The sequence below is a fragment of the Geotrypetes seraphini genome, chromosome 12 (genome assembly GCF_902459505.1).
Source record: "Geotrypetes seraphini chromosome 12, aGeoSer1.1, whole genome shotgun sequence".
Lineage (NCBI taxonomy): Eukaryota > Metazoa > Chordata > Amphibia > Gymnophiona > Dermophiidae > Geotrypetes > Geotrypetes seraphini.
The window spans coordinates 34,244,015-34,265,409 of record NC_047095.1 but is presented as its reverse complement, the minus strand read 5'-3'; the positions used below and the strand labels follow the sequence as shown (position 1 = coordinate 34,265,409).

At 39.8% G+C, this 21,395-nt stretch overlaps 1 protein-coding gene across 15 annotated transcripts in view; it reads left to right on the top strand.

Annotated features, from left to right (window-relative positions):
• ADGRL2 (adhesion G protein-coupled receptor L2) overlaps nucleotides 1-21,395 on the top strand; it is a 419,013-nt gene that overhangs the window by 88,032 nt on the left and 309,586 nt on the right. For all 15 annotated transcript variants that reach the window (XM_033915829.1, XM_033915831.1, XM_033915827.1 and 12 more), the window contains exon 2: nucleotides 1,642-1,816. In XM_033915829.1, coding sequence (XP_033771720.1) covers nucleotides 1,744-1,816 — 73 coding nt within the window. In that variant the 5' untranslated portion in view covers nucleotides 1,642-1,743. The remainder of the gene's footprint in view (nucleotides 1-1,641; nucleotides 1,817-21,395) is intronic.

Sequence of the window (21,395 nt, the reverse complement as noted above, 5' to 3'; positions counted from 1 at the left end):
CTATTCAATTTGAAAGGCCTTACACCCGGGCTGGCTATTTTAGGAGATGCATGTTTAAATTAAGTGTTGGGCTGGTTATTTCTGTGGGAGTTTTTCGTTTCATGGTTTTGCTGTTTTTAGCATGTCTGGAACATTTAGAGCATGCAGTGTAATACAATAAGAGTATGTTGCTTGCTGGAAGGTTATAGCAGTCTCTTATATTGCAAGCGAGCGATTAAAGAGGGCTGTCAAATCATAAGCTATGCTGAGACATATTCCAGTAATTCACCGGGTGACTTGAGAGAAGGTTTCCAAAGCAGTGATGCATTAACAGGCTTTTTACATGTCAGCATTATAGGATGCCTGATGGCCATTTATTTTCCTAAACCCGGAAACCTCATGATTAGGTTGTTTTGTGCACACAGTATTGTCCAGCAAGTAAACAAGTAACAGTAAATCTTTTCTATGCATTCTTGCTACCTAATGTATGCAATTTTTTTTTTTTTTTGCAATTCTGCTGTGGAAAATGCATGTAGGCAATCGAGTGTTGGGGGAGAGGGAATATTATGACTTTTCAAAGGGGTGGGTGGGGGGAGCAAAGGAGGGACGAGGGAACTGTTAGGAAAGAAAACCTCCAATTTGACTTGCTTAAACAAACACAAGAGAATTAGGTTTCCACTGATACTTCCTGTGGTATTTCCTTGTGCTTTCGATAGATAATCGGTTTCCAGCCCCGAGTTGTAAATGGTCTTAGTTGAGGTCAGAAGGGGAAAGCCTAATAGAAAAATTGGTCATTTGCACAGGACGTTGCTCGCCTCAGTTTACTGTTTGTCTAGCAGGAACTTAATATGCTTTTTGTCCATTCTGTGTGTTTGTTTTTGGTATGAGGCTGTTTTGTCTGTCGCCATGTCTCTGACAATTACATGATCTGAAGGACAAGTCTGTCACTAACTTCTGAGTCTGCAAGTGTTCTCTGGCTCCAGCTTTGTGGAATAACATTTTTTTCCCAGGATTAGTTTTCCTGTTCTCTACCATTAAGTTGAGGGTTGTTTTGTTTTTTTTTCATCCGAGCTGATTGGATGCCTTTTCTGTTGTCCATTAGGATTTGTTCACTAGTAAGTTTTCCTGAAACCAAATGGAGACTTGTACAGCTAGGGATGCGTTTCTAATGGACTGTAAACAGATTTGTGATTTGATGGGTACTTACGTAGATAAGCTATCTGGTATAGCATGGAGGATGTGTTTTTGGTTTCCCTTTTTCTTGAAGACTATTTTCAGGGTAGAGATAATCGCTTAATCTCATAGAACTTCTGTGTTTTCTTTGGTTACACACACTTTGCTGTGTTTTGCTCAAACTTTTTCAGTGCAAGAACTTTTATTAGGTTAAAAGATATATATATGTGTGGTTTATTGGAAATTATTTTAATTAGGAGATTTATTTGCATTTTTTAAAAAAATGATTGTTTCAATTCAGTAAGCCCTCGAGAGCAAAATGGGGATAGAAATGCCCAAACTACACCTTGTAGGGTGCTGCAGTTGTTTTGGAATCTTAATCCCTAAATGTGCCGAGATTTTCTATACTTAATTGTTGCTTAATATTTTTTGTTTTGCATGCAGCTGGTAACACCACACTCTTGTTTTGTTTTGGTTTTTTTTTTCCAGGTATGAAGATCAGTGATTCAGACCACTGGCTTCAATGAAGCTGGGCATTCGTAACTGGATTCATTAAGGAATACAAAGAAAATACTTAAAGAGGGATCGATAATGGTATCTTCAGGCTGCAGAATGCAAACTCCTTGGTTATTCCTCATAATCGCCTTCATACGGTGTACAGAAGGTAAGAGGCACTTTAGCTCTTAGCTTGAGTCTGAAAGATAATATGCTCTTGTGTAACTAAAATATTGTTTTGCATTAAAATTGTATAGCTCTTCATGGATGAATAACCTGCTTGTCTGCCAAACTGGAAGTAGCTAATTATTACCTGCCCTGCTGTATGACTTGGCTGTCCAAATCAATATGATTACCCCTAAAAATCCATCCCCTTTTTTTTTGCTTATTGTTTGATAAAGTGACACTGAAATGCAGTGTTCAGACAACTGGAGTGATAGTGTTACCATCTCTGACTGGCAGGTGGTCTATTTCTGGGCTCCTTATATTTAGACATATCTCTCATGATGCTGTCCTTGAGCGCAAGCAGTTTACAAGTTGTATAAACACAGAAATATTCTGAAATGATCCAATGAGATTGGGGGCTCTGGTTTACTGATGCTTTTCATTTTGATGCAAGAGAAAGAAATTGCAAGTTATTTTCTGTGTGCTGAGTTTACTGTATGACAATATATTTATTTACGTGTTTAAATTGCATATCATCCATATGCAGTCCTTGATAAATCTAGTTTAAATGTAAATTCCCCTCCCCCAACACTTCCAGTGTCACAATAAAGAAACACATCATTCAACACTGGAAAAACATATGCAGAAGTCTTAATGTCCAGTGCCTGTTCCCCCATTTTTTAAATGTTTTTACATTTTTTTTTTCTAAGTTGGTCTGAACAAGTTTACGCTGCCAAACTCTATTCACTGCAGTATGATTGCTTGACACCATCACAGGCATTGAAAACCAGCTTTTGACCCTGGGGAGGTCTAGGTTTGCTCAAATGGCTTCTAAGATCTTTTTCATGTTTCTGAGAAAAAGAGTTCAGTGTTCAAGATTTTACTTCCCAGGACAGATCTCGTTAAGATGGCAGTGTATAATTCATTTGAGACGCTGTGAATGTTTTGTGCTGTGTCCTGTGTGCCTTTTCGTTAAGGGTGAATTTTTGAAAAGCGGTAATTCTGCTGAGGCAAAGTATATATTCTTTTACCAGCTGTTAATAGGGGTAAAGTTAGTTCTGAATAAGCTCATTAACGTCGGGCTATCTAAATTTTACAGTTGGTTGGCTTTGATAATTGTTATGTTTCATGGAAAAAAAAATGCATTTAGCTTGCAAGAAGGCATTGCCCAGTTTTGAGAAGTATTTAAAGTGTAAAAATAGTAAAAGTGACAATCTGCTTAGTTTTTCTTTTTCAATTAAAGGTGACAATGATATAGAATCTTTTAAATCTGCTTTTGTATCATCATGAATACAGGCATATTTTTTTAGCTCATTAATTTTTGTGAAAGATTTTTATATCGGAGTACAAATGTTAATGTGTGCTGTGAAAGAGATACAGGTACAAACTAGCTTGCACAGGCTGTCTTTGAGCATAGTAATCATCTCGTTAATGCAAATTGGTATGTCTGTTGTATAGGTATTTCTGGTGCAAAGAAAGGGATAATGGTAGACGATGTGTACATGTAATAAAAACAAAATATAGGTAGTTTAGATCGTAATCAGCTTAATAAAAGTAAAGGTACACTTGAGAGAGGAGAGAAAATATGCAGAGTAAAGACCAGGCTGCCTGTGCAAGCCTGATCACAACTCAAGATAACTGTGAATGCCATTTAGAGGTATTTGTGACGATGCCCCTAGATATGGCTGAGAAATTGGTGCCGTACGGTCCGAAATGCAATCTGCGTTATAAAAAAAAAGAGCTTTACTTAGAAGTCCCATCATTACAAATCTTGCAGTGCGCTCGATGGAGGTCTAGAGCGTTCTCAAAAGCTGCACCCAGTCTCTTGAATTACGCCTTCTCGACAATTACAGTTCTTAATAAATCTTGGCTTTACTCATAATGCCAGAATAGTGGATACACTAGGGTAAATGCGAGGCTTTCATGTAGGTTTTGATAGGAAGAAGGGATCGGGTTGAAATAAGTCAGGAATTAAGGAAAAATCACAATATGTTAAAAAACAATTTATTAAGGAGAGCGGGAAAGGGAAGATTTTGAGTGGTTTCATTTGTGAACCGCTTTGATTGTTCTCATTAACATGTAAGCGGTACATAAAATTTGTATAAATAAAATAAAGAAGGACCTGCCTTGTGTGCAGTTTGACTTGTCCTTAGATGGACGCAGATAAAGGCCTTGTGGCTTATCCAGTCTGTCAAGTCGTACTTTTATTCCTCCGCTCCTTTACAGATCCTATGTATTTGGTCCCAGGCTTCAGATAATTTTGGTCTCCACCATCACCACTGGGAGGCTATTCCATTCTTTCCAAGAAGAATTTCCTTAGATTAGCCCTGAGTCTATCTCCTTTCATCTTCATCTTATACCCCTTCATTCTAGAGCAGGGATATCAAAGTCCCTTCTCAAAGGCCACAATTTTTTGTCGGGTTTTCAGGATTTCCCCAATGCATATGCATGCTTGCACTGCTTTCATTGTACGCTAATAGATCTCATGCATATGCATTGGGGAAATCCTAAAATCCCGACTGGATTGCGGCCCTCGAGGAGGGACTTTGACATCCCTGTGCTAGAGATTCCTTGCAATTGAGAGCGATCTCTTGTGTAATAATGCAGCAGGAGTGTTAAAATGTCTCTTAGCATCTCTCACTTTTCTTCCAAAGCATACATATTCAGATCTTTAAGTCTGTGCCCATACACTTTATGATCAAGGCCACTGAACACTTTAGTCGAAGAGGTCAGACAAAAAAGAGGCAGAGCTGTTATTGCAATAACCACTTTACTGGGCAGGCTAGATGGGTCACGTTAATCTTTCTGTTGCCGTCCACTATGTTATATGGATTAGAGGTCAAATCACAGGCAGAAAATGGGGGTGGGTGGGGGGTATTAGAGAAGGGAAATGCTTCCTTCCAACTCCTCCTATTCTTTTCCTGACTTCTCTCCTTCTAATTAAGCATCATTGTCCCCCATCTACAATAGTCCTTTGAGTCTTGGACCTTTATTTTATATAATAGGGAATTACCGTAAAACCTATCTTGAGCCTGCAGTTGTAGGGAACGTTTTTGTAAGTAAGCCAGGGTTAAAGGGGGCTAGTTTGGGCTGTGAGGCGAGTGAACACTCTGATGGTAAAATCTGGCAGAGCAAGCCAGGCTCATGGTCCCTGTTTGTTTTTCTGTGACACAGGGGCCTGTGGTCTGGTGCGAAGAAGTAAGGGAGCTTTTTCCCCACTTCTGGAGCTATGGGGTCAAGAATATAAATATAAAATTGTTTATTCCTTCTCTCTCATCCTCCACTGATAGTCTTCCTAATCGCTTATTATAAATTTGTCCATTGGGCAGAAGATTTTATTTTAGGCAAGTAGCTATAAAACTATTCATGTTTTGAGTTTTTAATGCAATGTTTGCGTGTTATACATCTGCCGTATCTGTACTGTGGATTGGATCAGTGGCACTTTTCTAGTCAGGTTCTGCATTATTTTGAATCTCTAAATGTTGGAAATTCCTCATCCTTCTGTCCGACCTCGCCCTTCTTTCTTTTGTATCTCTTCATACCCCCTCCCCCTTCTTTTACAAAACCGTAGCGCGGTTTATAGTGGCGGGTGTGGCAGTAATAGCTCTGACACATAGAATTTCGATGAGCGTCGGAGCTGTTACTGCTGCAGCTGGTGCTAAAAAAAAAAAAGGGGGGGTGGAGGGGAGATGCATTCATTCTGGTTTTCTCTTATGATTTTCATCATATATTTTCTTCCAGGTCACTTTTGTGTGGTGCAATCACAGTTTAATTTTTTACTGCGTTTTGGGGTTTAAAACAAATAATATATATTTGTTTTCCTTTTTTTTTTTTTTCTTCTACTGCCCTTCACTCTTTCAAAGTTTGTTTCTCTAGTTGAATCCTCCATGTGCTTCGGTAAAACCTTTTAATTTATTTTATTAGCTTCAGGTGTACAATAAAGTTCCTCTCTTATAGAAAAGCTCCACTTTAAAAGTTTCTCGGCTTTGCCTGAATGAATCGTCTGTCATTGATAGCAGAGTTACGCTTTACTTATAAAAAAAAAAACCCTCAAACAAACCATAAAACAGTATTCCTATGAAGTGAATTGCTTTTTAAACGTAATGTGCAACGCTGCTGCTGCACCTCTGAAGCACATTGAGGACCAGGTTCTTTATATGCCGCCTGAAAAAAAAAAAAAAATCTGTGCCAGCTAGTGCGGCACTAAGTATATAATTCTATGAAACTTCTGTGCGCTGTGTAGACTTGCGCTTAGCGCTGCCAATGAATCGCTAGGCGCCTCCTATTGAAGTCAGGGTTTTCTTGGCCTAAATGCCTTTGCCCAAGTTGTGGATGCAATGGTGCTAAGTCATAAACATGCGGCTAACACGAAAACATGCCCTTGAGCCGTCCTTGACCGTGCCCACATTTTAACTAAGCACTTTTTACAAGGAGCATAACCTTGTAAAAACCTAGCACTCTGTGCTAGGTGCCTACCTAGTTGTACACCTGATTTTCACTTAACTCCAATTAATGTCAATTAACAGGTGTTAATAGGCTTAATTGGTGCCAATAATTGGAAATTATTTGTTATATGCCTACATCAGCTAAGCGCCATATATAGAATTTGGGAATGAGTGCATTTAGGGAAGGACACATACTGTACTTATTCTGCATGCTTTGAGAGATGCCTTTAACACTTTCCATAAACTAATTTTTGCATATTTTGAAATTTGTAAGATGTGACACAGACATTCTGAGGAATGTGCTAAGTTCTGAAATGGTTATAGTTTGTCCGCTTTTTGCAAAGCGGATCATAAAATCACATACATAATCTGTATAACAAACTTCCTAACAAACACATCGTCTGCCCACTACAATGTCCATTGTTCCACTATAGCATAGAATTATTTTTTCAACGCCTTTACTTCATGTTACAAAATAAATACCGTTTAAACAATCTTCTAAAAGACTTCACATCTCATTGATGCTTATATGAATCAGGAGCTTGTTGTATTCTATGGGACCTACACAGGAGAAAAACTCTCGCTCTAGTTGTCTGTAATTTTATTTCCTTCCTTGTTGGTATATATAATAATAATAACTTTATTTTTGTATACCGCAATACCACGAGCAGTTCAGAGCAGTTTACAGAGGAAGAGACTGTACATAGACAGCGATGTTACAGAAAAAGACTTTCAAATTACATTAGCAAGCCAAGAGTAGTCGGGTATATCCGGAAGTATTTCAGAGATACAACTGATATATCAGAGATATAAATGATAAAGTCCCGCAGAATGTAATCGTTGAAGGAGAGCATACTATAAAAGCATTATCAATCGAGTATTTTGGTACTTGATAAATTAGTACCAACAATTTTTGCTGCACCCTGTATTCCATTTTAAGCCAATAAAGTTTGACAAAGTTATCCACAGGCAGTATTAGTTTTGTTTTTTAATTTTAACATATCAAATCACATGCATTTGACGTGGGTGATGGTAAAATAAATGTATAATGTTAAAATCAAGATGACAAATCTCAACAATTAACCCCCAAAATCTGCAAAAAGATAGACTTCAACGTCCTTTAGAATTCCTGTAAGTCATTAGTCATCCTAATATTGTAGGGGAGAGAATTCCATAAGGAAGGCAGACAAAATAAAAAAAAGCCCGCTTACCCACCCCTCCCTACTTAGGACAGAAAGACTTAGGCCTACAAAATGGGACCACCTGAGGAGAACTCATATTAAATTTTGAAAACTAGCAATAAAATCTTAAACTAGGCATGAAACTTCATAGGGAGCCAATATAGCTTACTTAGCCCAAGAGTGACATGATAAAATGTTGACTTTTTCACCAGAGTATGGACTACCTTATTCCTATAATCTTAAGCATATCATGCATCTTGTGTCTATATATGGTTGTGCAACTCTTCACTGAGTTGCATTTTTACAATAGTGCCTCAATAAAGGAGAACCACAATGATGAGAACGAGTGTAAAATGTGTATTGTTTAGACATACAAAGCAGAGAACCCAAATGACCAAGAAAACAGAAAGTCGCAATTATCATAAAATTATTCAGTATTACACTAAGCAGGTGATAATGATCCAGTGCATTTCTGCAGCCACTGGGAGAGTGTGTTCCCCGCTCCACAGGACATCTGCATGGAAGTCATACATTCACATTTAACCCTTTCAGGACCATAAGGATCGTAGGCCAATTTTTGTGGTTTTGACGACATTTTTATGGTAAAAAGGGCTTGCAGATGCCAAAAAATTGATTTTTTTTGTGAAATATCATTATTTTTTTTAAAAAAAAAATCAAACTTCTGGCTTATGGACAGTGTGGCAAGTGAATCTTCTCGTCAATCTGGCAACGACGCTAATGAATGAATGTCGGAACCAGTTTGTTTACATAAAGGCAGTATCATATGGAATCCGTACATATCAAATTTAGAACTGTAGACTATCCCAATCAAAATTTATAGGATTTTAAAGTTATGGGACAAATATGTCCCTTGGTCCTGAAAGGGTTAAACAGTATACTACGCTGAACAAGTGATCCAAGAACCAGAGCATACTCTCACCATTGGGGAGTTTGCTGCTGGCCATAATAGGGTATCTGTTCGAGTGTTTTGTACCAGCTGGTACTGTCAATTCTGACCCAACCTGAACCCCGTGCATATCTGCTTCAGTCTGCTGTCTTAAAGTCCAAGCTATTCCACCCCCCCCCCTTCACAGTAGATTAAGGTAAACGTTCCTCTTTCGTATGCAGAGTTTTCACATATTTCACAACAGCCACATTTAGATTATGCTGAGCTAAGCTGGACTTTTCCACTGTAGAGACAGTTAGATTAGTACATCCCGTGACAGAGACAGAAATAACAAGAACTGTTGTAATTTGTGAGACAGTCAGCACATCTTCGTTGTTGACATACAATTTGTGAGAAACAGTTCATGAAGCCTTTTTCCATACAAGTGCTTTTAGTACTTGAAGGCTTCCTGCAGGTCAGACTTTCAGAACATCCTTGATGAATATGCATGAGTGAGATTTGCATACAGGGAGATAGCCTGAAAACCTGACCTGGTGGCAACCCTCAAGGACTGAAGGTCCTAGGATTTCATCTCTCTTCTATCCCACTTTACCTTTTTAGAGAAGAGAGTGAACCTTCCTGGTTTCATCAGAAGCCCTTGCTCTTAAAAGTCCATTTTCAGTTATTTATTTTGTAATGTAATGTAATTTATTTCTTATATACCGCTAAATCCGTTAGGTTCGAAGCGGTGTACAGAGAAATATATATTAAAGAATACAATAAAATAAGATAAAATAAAGAATAGGTACTTGGAATTCCCTTACTGTCCCAAAGGCTCACAATCTAACTAAAGTACCTAGAAGACAGTTATTGAGCAGTAGGAATAAAATAAAGATAGAGATCTTGAACAAGAAATTAAACATTCTAACAAGAGTACACTGATCTCTCTAAGGCCATAGTACTTTTTAAAGTAAAATATACATCTCAGTAATAATTAAATAGATAAACTAAATAAATTAAATTTGTTTGAGTTAAAACTAAATATGGAAAATTTTAAAAAGAATCTTCTAATGTATTTGCATGCAGTTCTTTCAGGATCAGGGCAACGGTATATTCTTAATGACAGGACGTGCTAAAAAGGAAGTTCTTTGAAAGAGAGAACTTGAAATTAAAAAATGTATTTTATATTTCTTAAACATTTTTAAATGAAATGAATAACACTGAAGAGTTTAATGAAGGAGAGACTGTAAATTATATCCGGAGCTTGTGTCCTTTGAAAGTTGTTCAGTTTTTCATAGGTGTCGGCAAACTACTTAGTGGATTTTCTTTGAAAATAATCCTGTTAAAGAGTTGAAATCTATGAGTTTGGCTCGCCTAGTCTGTGAGTCCAAATCAGTTTGAGCAAGATGTTTGAACTGGTGAATATGTCCTTAGCCAAATGACCAGTAGCAATGGTGTTTCCCTTTCCTTAAGCTTTTTCTGCTAAAATAGACATTCCAGACTCAGGGAATTAAAAAAAAAAACGGCACTGAAACTTAGCTGCCCCAAAATCCCTACTATATAAAGGCGCATGCCTTATATAGAATAGCTTTTAGCGCAGATTCTGATGCCCAGAGGTTAAGCATGTACTTATGCCTTTTAAAAGCTGGTGTAAATGCTGGCACCTGAGTCAGGCGTGGTTAGACTTTTCAGAACATCTGATAACGCATCATGGAAGTTAGGTGCCATGCCTTGTACAACGGTGTGTATCCAGATAGTGCGCAAAGTGTAATGAGTGCCAGTTATCGATAATTGCTTGTTGGCATCCAATTATTGCTGGTTCAAGCTTATTATCCAATTTATTTGAGCGTGCAACTTTGGGCACTATATACAGAAGCTGGGGGGGGGGGTCTAATTGCTATGACCTAGCGGGTTAGTGTTGAAATAACTTGAATCGTCTTCTCAATGGCTGTTTTTATAATAGCTGACTGCATTGTGTTTGATAATGTTTTTTTTTTCAGGATCAAATGGTGGTAATTTAAACTGGCCATAAAATGTTTAGAGAAATAGTAGAATATCATGGTACCTGCATTTTGAAGATAAACGTACATATTTCTGTTACATATCTGCCAGTGCTACTTGCTGCTGTAGCTTTCTGACTGTCATCTTGCACTTTAGAGCAATGTGTGACATTGTGCAGACATTGATGAAAATGCAGCAAAATTCTGGGTTCTTGTAATTTATTGACTTTGACTTGTTTTATACATTGGTGTGTATCAGTTCACACCATCATTCTCTGGCTCTGACTGCAGAATTTGAACCATATATACTAGGACACCAGTGAATGGAAGATTTGCCTAATTTTAGATCCTCAGACTGAGAACCAGGAAAGCCTACTGCTACTATTTATTATTTCTATAGCGCTGGAAGGCATAACAGCGCTGTACATTTTAACATACAATAGACAGTTTCTGCTCAGAAGAGCTTACAATTTAATTTAGACACGGGGAATAGGTATCTGACAGCAATGAGGGGGAGTTTGAGTTGAAAGCAGTTTCAAAAAAATGTGGGCCTTTATCTTGGATTTGAACACTGTCGGGGACGGAGCATGATGTATGCCTGTTCCAGGCATACGGCGCCGCAAGAAAGAAGGGACAGAGTCTGGAGTTGGTAGTGGAAGAGAAGGGTACAGATAACAGGGGCTTGCCCGACGAGTGGAGATCATGGGGTGGGAGCATAGGGGGAGATGAGCAAGGAGAGATATCGGGGGGGCTTCAGAGCAAGAGGAGTTTAAACTGTATTCAGAAATGGACGAGAAGCCAATGAAGCGACTTGAGGAGAGGGGTAATTGATGTGAGAATAGCGGCTCTCATGGAATGCGAGTCGTGAAGCAGCATTTTGAACGTGAGGCGCGCAGGAGACCCGAGAGAAGTACGTTGCAGTAGTCTGAGCGCCGAGGTGACGGGAGCATGGACAAAGGTTTTGGTCGTGTGTCCAGAGAGAAGAGGATGGATTTTGGTAATGTTTTAGAGGAGGAAGCAGACAGAATTTGGCAGTCTGTTGGATCTGAGCAGAGAAGGAGAGAGCGGAGTCAAAGATCACCCCAAGGTTGAGAGCCGACGAGACAGGGAGGAGGATAGCGTTATCCACAGAGATAGAGAATGATAAGAGAGTTTGAATACCATTGGCGCTCAGTGGCTTAGTAAGGAAGGGGTGGGGGGGGTTAGGGGCGGACCGCCTTGAGTGCCATCTTCATAGGGACCAGGACATGACTTTAGAAGGGAGCTGAAGCCGGCATGAGCAGTGGATGGAAGATGCTACTCATGCCAGCGAATATTTCAAAAGGTACGCGGGGAGTGGGCGCTCAAGCAGCAGGGAAGAGCAAGGGGGCACATGGTGCTGGGCACCGGCCTCCGTAGCTACGTCACTGCTGGTGCTCCATGTATTCTTCAGCAAGTCACGTAACCCTCCATTACCTCAGGTATAAACGTAGGGGCCCTCCACTTCAAAATCACTGAGCTCTGGAACAACCTTACCTCCCCTCTTCGGAACTTGAGCTCTCTCCAAGTTTTCCGTAAACATCTGAAAACCTGGCTTTTCTCAAAAAATGTAAGTCTCCCTCCAACTTAGGAATCGAGGAAACTCTTATATCTTGGCATCCCAAGTCCTCTAAATTTTCTTCACACTTCTACCTCTAACCCTCTGTTGTAGTTCCTTCCTATTTCTCCTACTGTAAACCGCGTCGAGCTCTACGAACGTGGAGATGATGCGGTATACAAACCTAAGGATTAGATTAGATTAGATTATACGCTAACAGAATTATGGGCTTTTTAGCATTTAGTGCACACTAATTCCATTAGCGCACTCTAAATTTTGGTAAAAGGGCTCCTTTACATTTTGGAACAGTACGTATTTTCGTATCTCCAGAGGACTAACAATCTAATTCGCCTTCAGGTATTACTGTATGAATTACATCCTTTTCATTGGTATCTAAATTATAACAATTGAAAACCAGAGTTCTAGACAGCGGCTGGTTATCATGAATAAATTTCCCAGCAACAAAATGCTATTGATTTTATTTTCGCTATTGATTTTATTTTCACTATTTACAGTGATCTGTAGATAAATAGATAAGTAAGATTTCTACACAAGAGGAGCATTTACTTATTGCTTGGGCACTTAAGTTATTCTAATGCCTAAAAATGTGGTACATAGAATGATTTGGTTTTCTTTAGACAGCTAAACAAATTCATGGTATAGCCCTTCTGCTCCTGCTGACTACAGCAAACACCACTTGTGGTGATCATTGGGGGGGGGGGGAGGGGGAAGAGATTGCTGTACAGTGAACAGTGTCCAAGGATGGCCAAAAATGTTCTTCCTTCCTTTTCCTGTGGTCATTACATTATATTTATAGTTTGATTTATATATTACCTGGGGGAAGAGTGTGGCACAGTGGTTAAAACTACAGCTTCAGCACCCGGAGGTTGTGGGTTCAAACCCATGCAGCACTTTGTGACCTTGGGCAAGTCACTTAATCCCCCCCATTACCCCAGGTACATTAGATAGATTGTGAGCCCACCAGGACAGACAGGGAAAAATGCTTGAGTACCTGAATAAATTCATGTGAACCGTTCTGAGCTCCCCTGGGAGAATGGTTTAGAAAATTGAATGGATAAATAAATATACCAAGGTTGATTACGCTTTCTACAATTAAAGATGATATACCCACACACAAATGTATATTTGGAAGAAGTGCTTGAGAGCTACTAAACAAAGCAGTTTTGGGAATGTGAAAATACTCCTGAAGAAGTGTTATGTGAAATGGATGAGAGAAAAAGAAGAGAAGGCTTTAGAAGTTAAGTCTGGACTTTGCTGATGCCATTATATTAAGTGATAACATAAGCACAAGAGAAAATAAAAAAAATAAATAAAAATAATTAAAGAAAGGGGGGGGGGAGTTTTTTGACTGGTGATATGTGGTATATGTTCGGTGAACCAGCACTCTTGACAAGGTGCTGTGGAAGCCACTGAAGTGTTTTCCCCTCCTAATTTAAATATTAGTGTTAGAGGTTTGAGCTCATATTACTTCATTGGCTTTTGAACACATTCTAGATAAAAACAGAAGAAATAGAAACTGGAATCATCACAAAAAATAAAAAAATAATTGCCTGTCTAACATTACCCCCCAAAAAATTATCAATGCACGTTATTAGCTCTCTTCTCTGGAATAATCTGGAATTCTCCCATGTTTCCTTGCTCCCTCAATGACATTTCCATTTAGTTCTGTTATGGGTGGTTTGTTTTAGCACACACTAAAATGAATTAGCAAGATCTACTTCATTTAATACATAGTATTTGATTTCATAAGTACAAAAATGAAATCCAACATAATGAAAATATACTTCCCTACAGGATGCTGTCAATAAATAAATAAATAAATAAATAATCTTGAGTTGTACAACTCCATTGTACTCTAAAGGTTTCCTAATTTTATAATTTTACCACTAGGAACATTTCTCTTATGGTAAAACTTAGGGCAAGTGATATTTTAATAACACAACCCTCCCTGTAGAGAATTCTCAGGTTCGGTCCCTCTTCCTGCAGCCTTGATACAGTCAAACTGTGTATCGGCTTTCAACTACCAGATTCTTTTTCTAGCATTTGGAGTATCTAAATTCTGTGTGAGAGATCCCATGCAGCTTGAGGGCATGTTCTCCTTTGTGCTTCACAGTGATCTGTCTAAAGTTGCTGTTGGCATATGATGTAATATCGCGCCATTCTATAAACACAGCTCCGTGGGTTCTTTTTTTCCCCCCCTCCAGTCTCTCCATTAGCTTGTGGCTGTGTACTTCAACTACAGGGGCTCCTCAAAGATCCCTAAATTGTTTCCAGATGCAAGGAGCAGGTGAGTTCGATGATTACAATATCTAGGACCCCTCTTGCTGCTGACAGCCTGATAGAGACTGTCAGAGAACGCGTGGAAGGGAAAGTGAAGGAGAGAGAGAGAAATATTATAAAGAAGGAAGAAGGCAAACTGTGGTTAACCCGATGAAGGGAATGTAAATGAACAAACATTTCTGTGGGAAAAGCAGCTCCAACAGCTGCAGTTTACTGTGGCAAACGCATCTTTCCCCAGAGGCAGGGCCCTATTTCAAGATGGGCGACATGGTCCCAGGATGGATCAATTGAGTGATCAACTTTGTGGCCTTCTATCCTCGTATATAGAAAATAAACTCCAGAACCGACAGAGTTTAGAATTGGTGACAGTTCCTAGCAGAAGAGCTGACTCCTCAAGCAGAGGATCTCAAGTTCATGGGACATTAGCCCCGCCATTGGCGGTGGGCCTAGTGTTCCGCCTTAGGTGGATCAAACAAAACATCATACCTGTGTGAATTGGAAAGGGTAGCCAGGACCTCTAACCAGTCACTGTCCCAGAAACAAGAGGTGGAAATAGAAACGTCTCTGCGTAAGGGGGAGAGACGGGGGAAAGTGCCAGAGTCTGAATCCATATGCTGCTAAGAACAGCGTGAGTAATGGGTCTTTGTCTGTCTCTCACATGTTTTTAGCCTCTATGGACAAAGGTGCGATGGGGTGGCTTCTGTTTGACCTTGAGTGAGGGTTTCCATCTTTTCCTTTTTCCTTCTGTAGAGGAATAGTTGAGAAGAGGAGAGTACAAAACAACAAGGACTAAAGCTAACCAGCAGTGCTGGAGAGTATTTTTTGTTTTTGTTATCACTTGTGACTTCAGAGAGAGAGAGAGAGAAAAAAAAAAGGAAGCTGAACTGAAGCGAAAGGAGGGGGGGGGAGGAGGAGGAGGTAAAGTTTTCCTCCGTCCCTCAGGGCTGAATGCCTGACCTGTTAAACAGAAAATCTTTTGGTAATCCATGGAAATTGTGGATAATATTTTCAAAAAGTATCTTAACAGCTGCAGTTAAGAATGGAGAGGCCGGAGCCCTGCAGTACTTCCTGTTCAGTCCTAATTGCTGACGTACTGAGAAAGTGAAAGAGATGCTGGTTGGCTTGACTGGTGCAGTGGCAACGGACCTTAAAAACAGATTTGCTTTCAGGGCATTTGCCACACCCTGAAGGCGATCTCATCTTATTCAGCTCAAAGATCATCCCAGTTCAATCATTTAGATTACCTGGGTAGTATTTTCGACACTCGATTGTCTTTCGGTTCCCAAGTTTTGGCACTTCGTAGGTCTTGCTTCTTTACTTTGCGTCTGTTATGTACAGTGAGATAATTGTTTGAGAAGAACACATTTCACACACTCATTCTTTCTTTCTTTATGCCCAAGATGGACTATTGTAATAATATCTATGCGGGAATTTCACTGACTGATCCGCAAATTATAAACAATGCAAAATTGTGCAATCCGTTTATTATGCCGGGTAGGGAGGTTTACTCATACTTCACTTTTGAAACAGTTATCACTGGCTCCCAGTTGATGAACGTACTAAATTTAAAATCTTGTTTCTAACATTCAAAGCTCTCTGCTACAGTTTATTTGATTATCTTCACTGTTTAACTATTCCTTATGCTCCACAGTGTACACTCTGGTCTATTAATGATCATTGATTGGTCTGGCCTACTCCTCATTTTGCTCGACTTGAATCCAATCAATACAGTACTTTTTGCTTTATGGTTCCCGCACTTTGGATTTCATTACCATTGGTGGTTCATAGTGAGCTTTTACAAAAAAAAAAATTAAAAGCCCCTATAAAACAAGCTTTCAGCGAATAATTGTTGGACTTCTCAAGATCTGACAGAAATGTCCACTGTCCTCTATAACTCTCTGCTCTATGTCCCCTTACCCTTTTATGAGTTCTATTGTATGTGTCCTTTGTATGGCTTACCCTATCCTATTTTATATTATAATTTTTTTCTGATATTCTAATCATAGACTGTATACCGCTTTGCTCTATCATAATAGTTCAAAACGGAATAGTAAGTGCAAAATAAAAATAAATAAATAACTGAACAACAGGAGTTCTTCATGGACAGCAGGTTAAGTCAGCCGTATATGTGGCTGAGGCCTTCTGCTTGTCCTAGGAGAAATAAAAGTAGCTTAGGTTCTAACCCCGATAGTCTGATTTGTCAAAACTCCCAAGAATGGAGAAACTGAGCTTTACAGTATAATTTATTCTGACTTTGAAATTGCTGATCTTTTGAGAAAGACACTAGCGACTTGGATCAAAGGGTTGAATTCACTCACTACCCTAGCCAGCAGATTAACGATTTCCCCCCACCTAACTGCATCCCCCACCCTGGCATCCTGTTTGTCTGTTTAGATTGTAAGCTCTTTCGAGCAGGGACTTTCTCCTTCATGACTCTGTTCACGTTGTGACACTGTGTACTTCTAGTAGCATTCTAGAAATAATTAATAATAGCAGTAGTTAAATTCTGCCAGAAACCCCAGTGGCCAAGTTCCAAGTGTAAATTCAGCCACTAGTGACAAGTCACGCACTGATTTCACTGTAACATTTTGGTTTAAGAATTGCACCTTTTTAAACTGCCTTCCCCTCTCCTCATCACTGATACACAGAAAGCACATACATACACATTTGAACACACATCCCCCCTCCCCGTCGCCCCTTCCAATATATACACACGCGGGTTTTCATGCAGAGGAGTTATAAAGAATTCCTTGAGCCACGCTCCGTGTGTTTTCCCCACATCGCTGCTAATAGCTAGTGCTGGCTGCTCTTCATACCTTTTTATAAGAGAAATGCCTATTGAATCAATGATTTTGCAGCAGATTCTAAGAGGGAAGTTCAGTCCAAATTTGTTTAAATATACCACTCAATTTTGAATTTCCTCTAGAATGCCCCACATGATTAATTATGAGAGATCTGTAGGTTATGCCTGGAACTGAAGTGAACTCAATGCCGTCTTTCCCCCCTCCCCCCCTAAATTTAACTTGGTCACTTGTATATAGCTAAAAATTTAAATGTTTGTCTTTGCTATATATTTCAGGGGAGAGCAGAATTGGTCCTTCTTTTTTTGCGTGAATATCTAAAGAAGTTTTGAAGAATATTTTACCAGTATTAGCATTGCAAAATACTTTCATTTGCACTAGATAAAATAATCTTGGGTAACATAATGCCTGCTGAATAGGAAGACAGGAATGAGTAGTTTTTCAAACAAGAATCATATTATCCTAATATTTTCTTTAAAAAATTTAAGGCTTTTTTTTTTTTTTTAACTAAATATTAGCTCATGTTATCTGCCATAGAACTCATTTTAATCCTATGGACTCTGCTGCAGATAACATGAGCTAATCTTTAGGTAAAAAAAAAAAATCCCCCATAAAGGATCTTTGTACTAAGGCAGTGATTTCAAACTCCAACCCTTTGCAGGGCCACATTTTGGATTTGTAGGTACTTGGAGAGCCTCAGAAAAAAAAAAATAGTTAATGGCTTATTAAAGAAATGACAATTTTGCATGAGGTAAAACTCTTTATAGTTTATAAATCTTTCCTTTTAGCTAAGTCTTTTTTTTTTTTTTTTTTATAAATCTTTATTCATTTTTAAAGCTTACAATAAGTGTAACATAAAGTACAATCATTTTATACTTTAACATCACTTAATATATCATCAAATTCGAACTCTCATCAAATATTCCTCCTCCCTTATACCCAACAATTATCCATAAGCAAAAGAAATCATGAAATCCCCCCCCCCCCGGATGTATATTAACAAAAGGGAAAAAACTAATATTTATTCTATGCAGTAATTTCAATCTTTACAGTATCTTGTTAATGGCTCCCAAATAACCTGAAATTTCTTAAAATTTCCCTGCTGCATGGCAATTATCCTTTCCATTTTGAATATGTGACACAAAGCTATAATCAGCGTATCCCAGTTTTTCCAATTATTCGTAATCTGTTGTATGGCAACCCCTGTCATAATGAGTAGAAGCTTATTGTTATTAGAGGATATTTGGCTTGGTTTGCTAAGTCTTAATAATATTGTAATTTATAGCTAAAGAGTCATATGATCAAGAAACTGTTTTATTATACTTTTGTGATGAAGATAAACATACTGAGGGCCTCATGTGGCCACCGGGCCGCGAGTTTGAGACCACTGTACTAAGGTGTGCTAACCAGTTTTGCACATGCTAACGATTAATGTGTACCAAAAGCTAAGACATCCGTTAGATTCCTATGGGTGTCTCAGCATTTAATGTGTGCTAAATCAGTTAGCAAACCTTGGTAAAAAGACCCCTAAGTGATTTGCCTCATGTACTTTTTTAAGTTTTTTGTTTTTCCCATTGTTGATATAAATTGAAACTGATGAAGTGGTATTCTCATCTTCAGTCCTCGGCACACAAACACAATTATGCAAACTAGCCAGCTTACTATGATTGGATGAAAATAGATCTTATGAATATTCATTACGGATATTATTAAAACCAGATCTTTCCAAGTATCTCATTTGACAGGATCAGAGACTGCTTTGTTAGAGCCATGGTGACGCAGTGTAGTAGATGGTATTCTGCTTACAGTAAAAGCTTTAAGCAATCTCAGGAGGTTAGGTTATCCTGTTTTTAGATTGCATATTTTTGCAATTAAATGACTGTGTAAATTTTGCATGTTGAGAGTAAAAGGAGTTCAACTTTCATGCTTTCTTTTGGCCCTGCTGTTTCCTTCAGCTCATTTGGAACTGTTCTCTTCTCTCTTGGGCTATGGTGCTTTACTGGCAAATATTCAGGGTTTTCCCTTCCCCTTTCCTATTTTTATCCCATCCGCCTTGAACCGCAAGGTATTGGTGGAATAAAAATCTCTAATACCATATTTTCACGCATATAACGCGCACGTTATACACGATTTTACAAACCGTGCATAACCATGCGCGTTATACGTGTGAGCGCGTCGTACAAATTTTTTTTTTTTCATTCTGATCCGCCATTCCCCCTGCGAACCGGTATCCTCCCCCCCCGCTCGCGTCACCCCCCCTCCCCCGCGATCCTACATCCCCCCCCCCAGCACCGCAAAGACAACTCTTACCCGATTGGGCACCGGCACCAGCACCAATGCACAGCATGTGCCAGTGCCAGTGCCCGAAGATCCTCCCTCGTTGGGTTGGGTTGGGCTGGGCTGGGCTGGGCGGTGCGAGAGAGATCCTCCTTCTTCCTGTGCCGGGCTGGACTAGGCTTTGAGCATTTGCGCATGCTCAAAGCTTTCTGGTCTCGCTCTCTCCGGTTCACAGGGGGAATGCCGGATCAGATTATCTCGGATCAGAGGGGGAGGGGGGTGACGCGAGCGGGGGGGAGGATGCCGGTTTGGAGTAGGCGGAAGGAGGTTTTAGCATGCGCGGTATACGCGTGTGCGCGCTATATTAAAATTTTATTACATAAATTTCTGTTCCCCGCGCGCTATACCTGTGTGCGCGTTTTACACGGGTGCGCGGTATATGAGTGAAAATACGGTATTCCTCTCTCCCTCCCATCATCAAGTTTCAAGTTTATTAAAATTTTGATAAAACTCAAATCAAGACTTCTAAGCGTTTTTTAAAAATAATTCTTAATTTCAAAACTACAACAGTGCAGTACAACTAATGCAACGCATAATAATACAATAAACACACATTCATCTTTCTTATGTTCCTAATCATCAATTTCCCCCACCCACCCACTCAATCAATGATCATTCCATATAGCACAAACATATATTATCATAAATATTCTACCTTATTCTAAATAATGATATCTTCTCACCCATTCCAAGTATGAACATTCAAAAATCAATTTATGACATAAAGAATCCTCTCCCACCCTATCCTGGATATGTACCAAAGTAAAGAACAAACTGATTCACAGATAACAAAAAATTACAATGAGGTACACACAATGCCAATGGGCCCCATATTAATTTAAATATATTTTACATGCCCTAAATTTTCAGCATTTATTCTTTCAAATCTATAACTAGAGCAAAGACTTGCCCACCAGAACGAAAAATTTAAACGATCACAGTTCTTCCAGTTTCAATTAATCATCTGGATGGCTATCATTATAAGGAAAAGCCGACCTTTATATCTATAATAATAAAACGCTAAGCGTGCATGCGTACTCTCACCGCGTGTTCCCTGAGATCTGATCTGTCAGGATGTGCCGGCAAGAGTGCGCATGCGCGCTTACTACGTATCCGAAGGTGCGCTAGACGCGACAGGTGCGTTCGGCGGCGGGACATTTAGAGGCAGCCACAGAGGGGGGAAAATAAAAGTGTACCATAGTCGTCGGAGGGCGCGGGGCAGCGGTCCGGGAGTGACAGAAAAGGAGAAGCGAGAGTTGGTGTCACTCGGAGACGGCCGCCGCAGCCCCTGTCACTGCCTAGGCCTCCCGGCTACTCGCACGCACCCTCCGAAGGGCTGGGGCACAATGAGCGCCTCCTGCCCCCCCCTCCCCAGGCCGAACCGAGAAAAGGAGCCGGCCCGGCCTCCGCGACAGACCCGAGGAGCCCAGCAACTTTCCGCTCCGGCTCTTGCGCCGATCCCACCGCCCGGGACCCGAGTCCTTTGCCGCCGCCCCCCTTCCCTTCCCACGGTCCCGACTACGAACCTGGCAATTCCAGCAGCGTGTGCAGCAGTCTTCACACGCTGCTTCAGGCTCTTCTACTACCCTGATTTGCTCTGCCGCATCTCTGATGTTCTATAGTTTAATCCAATGGTCTATGCAAATTTTTAAGTGAGAGCCATTTTGAGTCCAAAAGTGCTAAAAGAGAGGCAACAAATATCTTCCTACTTGGGACCATGACACCAATAATGCGTAACACAGATAAACCACAGTGTGTGGTGCAGTGGTTAGAACTACAGCCTTGGGCCCCCTGAGGTTGTGGGTTTGAATCCCGCACTGCTTCTATTGACCCTGGGCAAGTCACTTAATCCCCATTGCCCCATGTACATTAGATAGAGTGGGAGCCCATCAGGACAGTTAAGGAATAATGCTTGAGTACTTGAATAATTTGTAATCCACAATATAAATTATTAAAAAAAACCCACACAACTACAAACTAAAAGTCCTAATATACACAAACGGAACCCTAAGATGCCAACTCTGCATACAGTACAACACCAGAAAAATAGAAACAA